The sequence below is a fragment of the Enoplosus armatus genome, chromosome 21, assembly GCF_043641665.1.
Source record: "Enoplosus armatus isolate fEnoArm2 chromosome 21, fEnoArm2.hap1, whole genome shotgun sequence".
NCBI lineage: Eukaryota > Metazoa > Chordata > Actinopteri > Centrarchiformes > Enoplosidae > Enoplosus > Enoplosus armatus.
In genome coordinates, this window is record NC_092200.1 from 2604548 (window position 1) to 2614052 (window position 9505).

General features: G+C 44.3%; 1 protein-coding gene across 1 annotated transcript; it reads left to right on the forward strand.

The window, feature by feature from the left end:
• The first annotated feature begins 4487 nt into the window (after nucleotides 1-4487).
• On the forward strand, nucleotides 4488-9210 carry LOC139304526 (E3 ubiquitin-protein ligase MSL2-like). Its single transcript, XM_070928462.1, has 3 exons — nucleotides 4488-4632; nucleotides 6546-7921; nucleotides 8911-9210. Exons 1-3 carry the CDS (start codon nucleotides 4491-4493, stop codon nucleotides 9208-9210), a joined length of 1818 nt encoding a protein of 605 aa, XP_070784563.1. The 5' UTR covers nucleotides 4488-4490.
• The last annotated feature ends 295 nt before the right edge of the window (nucleotides 9211-9505 follow it).

Consider the following 9505-nt stretch of genomic DNA (forward strand, 5'->3'; position numbering starts at 1 on the left):
GTTTTGTTGTTGTGTTGAGTTTCAGCATGTTGGATGTCCAGTTTTTTGTCATGATGGCAGCTGATGAGTGAGATGGGTGGAAAGTTTTGGGTGAAGATAAAATTGTGTATCATCAGCATAGCAGTGATGTCTAAGCCCATGATGTCTGATTGGACATTTACATAACTTCATTTTAAATTCTTGTAAAGATCCCAAGGTTTTCAAATACTAAATACTATTTGGTTGTCATAATATGTAACCTGTGCAGTAACATGCAAGACATGACTTTTCCCATTTTATGTAACTGTGCAGCCAAGTGTTAGAGTAAGTAGACAAAGAGTATAAAATAAATTAAAAGGGAACCTCCACATTTATGGGAGTCAAGAAGTTAAAATGTGGCTCTGATATATACATTTAATGCTTTTTGAGTATCCAAAAGTAATCAGTAATCCAGGTTTGACTATTGTGTGTGTAAACAGCCTGGTTTGACTTATATTCAACAAAACAACACCAGCATGACAGGGAACAAGCCACAGCAGAACAATGACCTTGACAAGGCACAACTTCAGGTGTGTTTGTTATTTCAACTGTGACAAAAATGGTCAAAATGAAATAATGTTTCTATAAAAGACAGAAAATGTCAGTCAAAACCTACAAGCATCAACACAAAAACACGACATCTAAAGCATACAGGTGCATGATGATGAGAAATAGTCATGTAGACTATAGTGCACAATCCATTAGGATATGTATGTTGACAGAAGTATTTTATAATGCTTTAATGACCTCACCGTAGCTGATTACATTAATGATTAGACATTACAGCAACTCAGGTTTTCTTGATATTTCGTGTGAGCAACAGAAGGGGAATCACCCACTCATGGGCCTGCTCAGAGACACACTAAGAATAACCATCATAGACTGACAAACCAACTATTCTTAGCATCCACTGTTACCATAATAACATCCAAAAACAGTCATAATGGCGTGAGACGCTGCTGAAAACCCTGAAAGAGGAATTACTCACACACATGGAATTTAGCTGCATCCGGAATATTCAAACTACATTTCTTTTCCACATCTCACGGTCTTCATCTGCAAATAGAGTAAAATATGTCTAATTTCTCTACGTTTTAATTACATTTTTAATTGAACATGGGGGGAAAAAATTAAGTTGTGATGCCGTGAATTAGAAAAACCATCTAAAGCCTGGATTGAGTCCTGACATTTCCTCTGTATGTGTTGTTATATGTCTGTTTGTTTAACTGGGTAGCTTCAAAGACTTAACTGCAACATACAACGTCTAATGAATCAACTTCAGTGTGATTAAATGAAACAAAGTTAGGACCTTCTGAAAATGTATATTTATATTGAATGTAGGGCTGCAACAAATCGATTATTTTAATTATAGATTAATTATAAGATTATTTTCTCGATTAGTAGATTAATCATTTACAATTTCTTCAAGCCTGCAGTGATGACCAACAGTCCAAAACCTAAAGACATTCAATTTACCAACTGCAAAAACCACACATGGTAGAAAATGTGAACTAATTTTGTCCTCAACACAACCCTCAAAGTGGAAAGTCCCCTCTGGTCAGCAGCCTCAAGCCTCCATGTGTGACCAGAGTAATTGCATGAGAGAGAACTAAAGAAAAAAGAGGAAGAAGATAAGGGCAAGGCCAGAGCATTGATAGATGGTATCAGTGTGTTCGCATCTTGCATCATACTAGTGTCAGCTTTCCTCTCCGTATGTCTTTGTGTGGGTGTTGGTTTGTAGCTTTTATTATTTAAAAATAAACAGAAATTGTCTAAGACTTCCATGATGAGTTCTCTCTCTCTCTCTCTCAGAGAGCACCTCACAGCGTTTCCGTCTTTGAACTGCACAACGTTATCGCCATACACCAGGGTCATGTCATATTTATGCATATTTAGAGGATTTATGATTTATGACAAGAAAATCAGTTCACATTCATGATTACACACATACATAATAGACATGTTGGGTTTTGGCTGATTATAATGTTTTTTTAGACCAAGTTTGACAGTTTTTCAGCAAAAACTACTAACTTAAAATGAAAGGAATTCAGTATTCACCAGAATTACATACCACTAGACTATCATGTAAAGAGATATAATTCACATGATATATAATTGAACAGTTAAAGCAGTAGATAAGATGTACATTACTGTCATTTCTTTAAACACAGAAATTTTAACAGGGTTTGGTTGGTGTCTTGTCCTGGGCTTGAACTCAAGCAGAGCACAGAAAACACACTGCAGTACTAAATAATCAAAACTGAAACTCTATAAATTGCAATCTCACAGTTTTTACAAACAGGCCTTTTTCCACAGAAGACATTTTGACGTTTCACAGTAGGAAAAGCACCAGTAACTGCTTTCAGTGTACATTTTTTACCAGTCTGGTTTGAAAGAGATGTGAAACTGTTTTCACTTAAACAGTACTCTGACAATTGTGAAACCAACTTCATGATGAAATCTGATGTTGAATAAGTCAATAGTTCAGTGAAAACAGTGACTGAGGACTTTGTCATATATTACATTCATAAATGAGTGCGCGCTCATTTTTTAAAAAGGGAAGTCATTGTGTAACAGTACAAAATATGGTAGTTAAACTGTTACTTTCAATCATTTCGACAACATTGTTTCTCAACACAAACACGACTATGCATGTGTAACAAACATTTGTTTGTAATGCTTGTGAATTCGTAATTTAATGACTTTATTCAGTTCATACGAAGTTAAACAAAAACCAAGACAAGCACAGAGGATAGCCAAGAAAAAAACATAAGGGCACATAAATTACTTAAATTTAAGTATTATTATTATTGTGTTGTTGTTGTTTGGCCCTGTAATGCTTCAAAATAACGTGGCTTCTTTTGATATCTTTTGTTTTAATAAAAAGGCATCTCTTTTCTGTGAATAAATTATTTCAACATTAATCCACGTATATGCGTTTGTTAAACATTTATTTATGGTGATTTCTGTGCCAATATCACAAATGGGGCTGCAACTAATGATTGTTTTTGTTTTTCATTATCTAACTAATCTAACTAACCTTTAGGACAAATCAATAAATCTAGATCTATAAAAATATAGTGAAAATCAAATGTCATCAAATGAATCCTTTCAGCTCTAATCACAAGGTGTAAGGATGACCGTCCATGGATGAACATGCCATTGTCTTTCAAATTGACCGCGTTGCGTGTGTTCTCGCGAGATCTCAACAACAGCGCCCCCTTGTTTGTGTGTGGCAAAACGACTGGAGATGTGAGGAATACTCTAACGGCTAACGATAGCAAGCTACACAAATAGGGTTTTAATTCACTTTCGATCTTCACTGACACTCTGGAGATCTACCAAAAGCAGCAGGAGGACATAATTTCGTTTAAACCTCTAGGTTTTGCTGCTAAGTTCCCACCGAGGCGAGCAGCGAGAACGAGAGAGTCCCGCTAATCCCGAGAAGTGGGGAGCGGCCTGCTTTTGTAGCCGGCTTCCCGGTGCAGCTCAGGCGGATAGAATTGTCACCAGAGCCCGGTGCTTTGGCTGGTTTATTTTTATTCACACCAACAGAAGCGTCGGAGCCTCGAATTTATTTTTGTTTTAATAGCCACAGCCTCTCCATCACCTATTTCCCTTCCTATCGTTGTGCAGCTGTCGGCGTCCCCCCCCTCCCCTCCCCAAAGAGGACCCTTTCAAGCTGGGGCGGCCTGTTTTGTTTTCGAGCCGCCTTGAATCTCCGCGAACAATAACACAACCATAACGAGCCTGCTGGGGCTGCACTGCCTAGCGAAATAGGAGCCACTGAAGCCTCGCTGTGAGACAATAAATGCATTGTGTGCTACCAGCTCTGGTATGGACGTGAAACCCCGGGACGAGCATGCATGTGGACTATGGAATTATACGGGGAAACCATTGCAAACCGGAGCACTTTATCACGAAAGCCCCTGTTTGAATTTCGGAGCTGCTGCTGCTGCTAGCTAACCAACTGTAAGTAACGTTAAAAGGCCACTGGCGGAGGAAAGAGCGCCACACGATGCTTTGTCTAATCATAACTCACGGACTGTATGGGAACAAACCGAACCGACTTGGATGAACGGACGTTTATATGCATGCTCGGCCTCCTTGTGAATGCATTTATAGTCTTCCCGCTCGAAAGCAGCAGTACTTTTAGAGCTGGGACATCACATTGGGGATGGATTGGATGTGATTTGGGATGAGTAACCTCGATTGCTCCCTGCGCAGACTGCTATATATGTTGGATTTACCGACGGGGAACCGAAACCGTTAAATCCATCTATGCTCTCTTCAAAGCCACCAGACTCCATTGACAAAAACAGTAATTTTACCTCGCAGAACACGGGAGTTGCTGGTCTACCGCTGCCTCGATCGGTTAGTTTGTTTGAGTTATTGTGTGACTTTGGTGTTTTAACGTATTAATACATCTTAACGGACCGGACCGGACTGGAGCCCCGGGAGAGGCAGCTGAGATGAACCCGGTGAATGCGACCTCTCTCTACGTGTCCGCGAGCCGTTCGGTGCTGCAGTGCGACCCCCGAGACCCCCGGGCCCTCGCGGAGCTCTGCAAGCTGCTGCCGTTTTTCCGCCAGTCCCTGTCCTGCTTGGTCTGCGGTAAGTGTGTGAGGATTTTATGTTTTATTTTAATGTGACAATAGACCAGTGTCAAGGAGTGTTTTGGGGGGAGGTTTGCGGGAACGTATGTTGTTGTCAGCTGTGCTAGAAGTGGGAGCGAACCTTTAAATAATGCTGCTTTCATGTACAGTCGGAAATGTCTGTTTCAGTACTAGTAATGACCAATGGGCCAAGTGATCAACAGTGGTGGGAAGTAAACAAGTGCATTTGCTGAAGTACTTGTACTTTACTTGAATATTTACATTTTATGCAACTTTATACTTACACCACATTTATGTGATAGTTACTCGTTACTTTGCAATCTAATTTCAATCAAGTTTGTCATATGTAATTATAAGGTCCAATTACGGCAAAACCTATGATGATTTTGTATAAGGAATACATAGAACATAATATTATTGTTTTAAAAAGGGTTTTGAGAAGTGATTTAAATTATGTTTAACCAAAATATGATATATTGTTAAAGAGTAATTGACCCTACATCCTAATACTATTACAGCTTACTTAAAATGTAAGGAATAATAATATTACCGCCACCCAACCAGCTGCAACTTTAAAAGGCTACTTGCACATAATGCATCAATAATAATAACTTTTACTTTTGGTAATCAAGTACACATTGCTGTGAATATTTGTCTAACTTTATCTAAATAAGATGTGTAGATACTTCTTCCACCACTGTTGATCAGCAATGACTTACGGTTAAACACTAGAGAGCCGGCTGTCTGGGAATAAGAGTCACAATGAATGTCGACTGTCTTGAATCTTTGTGAGGGTCCTTGACATGCCAGAGTTGCTAAACCACTGATTCCGATACCAGAATTTTCGAGATCAGACGTTCAGATAATATAGCTTTGGGCATTTGTACCTGATTTGTCTTAATCAGATTGTGAAGTTGTGTTTATGAAATTGGAGACGCAGTTTCCGGAGCGCAGTGAACGCACCATAACTCACAGCTACACCCATCATGACACACCCCCCTCTGTGTGCTGTTTGGCAGCATCGGGGCGTTTCTCTGTTTATCGTGTTGAATAACAGCCCTTCCACATACTGGATGTTATGCACCTAATCTCTCTCTCACCGCCTCATCCCTAAATACAAAACACAGTGAAATATGTGAACAACAGTAAAAGAAGTGGAGAAAAAGAGGGAGTACTTCGCAGTGTTTTCACACAACTTTAAATATCAGTGGCTGTGACTGTACAAGGCTGTAATTCAATCAAAGCATTTCTGTGGTTAGCCTGCTTGTGTTAGCTTGTAAATACACCTCATCTTTGATTTATTTCAGCGGTATATTTAATGCACGGTTGTCACTGCTCATACATAATGCAGTAACTCTCCCTCAGCCAAAGTGAGTGGACATACCGCTCCCGGTGAAGGGAATATCTCTAATAGGTGATAACTGTGTAGCTGTGATTGCAAGAGTATTTAAAAGAAGAGCAGCCTTGTTACACTCACAGATATTGACTGCTCCTCCACCCCCACGTTATGAATAATAGATCAACATGAAAGCAGTCCATACATCGTGTTAAATATAGACTTTCTGCAGTTACGTTGGATTTATCAGACAGGCAGTGTGTAAGGTTGGTTGTTTCTCATGAATGCACCTTCATCCTTTTTTTCGATCTGCAGCTGCACTCCCTAGCGACCAGCGTTGCTAAGGAAGCCCCTCTCAAAGAGCGGTTGTCATCCAGTCTGGCAAGTTGCCAGGCACTACTCAGGTTTACAAATACATGCCAGTTTAGGAAGCTGTGGAAACCCAGCAAACAAGGAAGCAATCGTTTGTAAATCTTAAACATTCTGAACACTCTCACACCGACACAATTTATTAGATCATGGGTTTACTTGAATACTTGTACTATTTGTTTTCTATATTTGCTGTTTCTCCTCAGGTAACCTGCTGCAGGACCCCATCGCTCCCACCGACTCATCATGTCAGCATTACGTCTGTCGAGGCTGTAAGGGTCAGAGGATGCAGCTGAAGCCGTCCTGTAGTTGGTGTAAGGACTATTCCCGCTTTGAGGAGAACAGGCAGCTCTCCTTGCTCGTCCACTGTTACAGGAAGCTCTGTCTCTACATCACCCAGTCCCCGCTCGCCCCGCACATAGCCAGCGCCGCCAGCGACTCGCCAGACCTCCAGGCCATCCTCAATGAGGGCCTCACGTTGGCCGAGAGCGAGCCAGAGGCGGAGGACATTTCAGATTCAGTCGGCCTGTCGCAGACGGCCTCCACCTCCGAGTTGGTCCAGCTTGATGACGCTCCACCTACGAAGGAGCTCAAGGGGGAGGAGCCGAGCCCCGTCAGTGTAAACGGGCTGCACGATTGTAACGGCCTGGTCAGCTCGGACGCTCTGCAACCCATCACTATAGAAACAGGTGGAGGTGTTGCAAAGCAGGAGAGCTTTTCGGAGGAGATCCCGGTGTGTGTGAGCGTCACAGGGACCGGGGAGGCAGGGCTTTGTGACATCAGCACTTTCGGGGATGACCTGAAACATGGCGGGGGGCCGTTGTTGTTGAGTGTTGAGGAGGTGCTCAGGACTCTAGAGACGGACACTGACCCTGAGCCCAACCCCCAGCCGGACTGCCCCCCCTCTGTACCTCAGTCCAGCCTCAATGGGCCTCACTGCCCATCTGGCCTTGACTCCTCCCGCCTCATCCCCTCCCTCCCCACAGAGAACAGCACTCGCCCCCTCCAACATCACCCACAGCCCTCACTGCAGCCTCCCGCTCAGCCCTCCACAGTCATCCCCCATGCCCCCCCTCGGTACCATCGCAAGCGTTCCCGCTCAGAAAGTGACAGTGAGAAGGTGCGGCCCCTCCCCATCTCCAGCCTCTTACGAGGGCCTCCCCTCGGTGCCAACAGCTCCCCCCATCACCCTTACCCTGGTGCCACCACCAAACAGGAGCCAAGGTTCCCTGCAGCCACGCCCCACCCACACCTGGCCCCGGTGCCTAACGGTGGCCCCCCCAAGGTGGGCAAGACTGTGCTCATCTCTAACAAGGCGCTGAAAAAGACTGTGGAGCACCATGGGGGCCCCAAGAAGGCTTACACGAAGGCCAGGCAAGGGGCCCCCAAGCCCCGTGCACAACCCCGTGACAGAGTAGCCCCACACCCCCATGCGCACCCCCTGACACACCCACCTAGCCCCTCGAAGCCACTGTATAAGAAGCCTGTGGAGAAGAAAGGCTGCAAGTGTGGCCGAGCCACACAGAACCCCTCGGTGTTGACCTGCAGGGGGCAGCGCTGCCCCTGCTACTCCAACCGCAAGGTGAGAACAACGCTGATGCTGCTCCCTGCCACCCCCCCCCACCCCGGTCTGCTGTGTCGCTCTGTTGTTGCTGATGCTGCTGTCACCACCAGGACCGCTAATGTTTGGAAATATATCTTTCTAAATGACTGGCAGCGTGTACACTAACCAAGTGAATTTCCACCTGGGGGCTCATTACATTTAACTGATGGCTTGTGTTTGTTGATTGTGCCGTAGTTTTATGACTAATTTGTTTCTGTGGGAGTCGTGCATGAGGTTGAAATACTGTTGACGCATCCATAAAGAGCTTTGCCTATTAGGGAAGTTGGACCTCTATAGCCGCGGTTCCCAAACCTCTTTAAACCACAGCACCCTTTTTATAGTGATTTACTTTTCTCCCCCACTCACAACACCCAAACATATGCAACTTTTTATTATAATTTAACAAACGTACAAAACACTTTTGTAAATATTCAGGAAAAAACTATTTAAACTTAAACGAGAATAAAATGAGTACACAGTACACATGTAAATGTCACCTCGTTTCTTTATGTGGTGAAATGTTAAACAACAATAGCGTAGTTGATCATTAATGGTGAAACTGTTCCTTTCTGCTTTACAGCAGCTGATAAATGTATTTAATTGTAGTAGTATTGTTAGTATTATTGGCATGAGCAGCAGGATTGTGTTCAAATCTAAAACCACAGTGAATGACAATGTGAAACCCCTTTCTTTTGACAAAATTATCTCAACTCAAGGTCCACTGATTAGCTTGCTCTGGAGCTTTCGACCATATCACACAGTCCTCAGCAGATGCAGTTTGCAAACTGGCACCTCGAGGACTTCTGTTCCATTTTGGCTTAATGTATGTCGACAGGTGATTCTTTCCCTTGGAGACAGCAGCTGATCTATTTAAGCTCTCCGTTATGGGACAGTCTTCGGATGATCTGTTGTGTGGTTGTCATTATTTATTAGATCTTGTTGTTATTAATTATGATTGTGTTTCGTAGGCGTGTCTGGACTGTATCTGCCGCGGCTGCCAGAACTCCTACATGGCCAACGGAGAGAAGAAGCTGGAGGCCTTCGCCGTGCCAGAGAAAGCTCTGGAACAGACTCGCCTCACGCTGGGCATCAACCTCACCAGTATCACCGCGGCGGCCCTCCGTAGCCCGGCCACCAGCTCCCCCGGCAACACCCTTCTCAACGTCACCACGGCAACAGGGGCCCCCGTCACGGCCACCTTCTTGTCGGGGGCGGGCCACGACAACAGGGGCTTCGACGATTCACTGGAGATGCGGTTTGACTGCTGAGGTCCAGCCCCTCCTCCGGTCAGTCGTTACGCACATTCCCCCCCCCCCCCCGCCCCGCCTGCTGGGCGTGATCCATCTGGGCGTGCCAGGGACCTGCGGTGGTGGAGCCAGAACAAGGCAGCTACAGTGACAGGCGATAGTGAGGGTCACCAGCTGAAGCTGAGGAGTCGCCCTCCGTCCATCGCCCGAAACTGCACCATGCTTGTGGTCTTGCATACAGAGAAGAAGAAAAAGAAAGAAGAGATGTAGCGTTACTGTATGTGCAGAGATTTCATTTCAGTGGGGATAGTTTCTT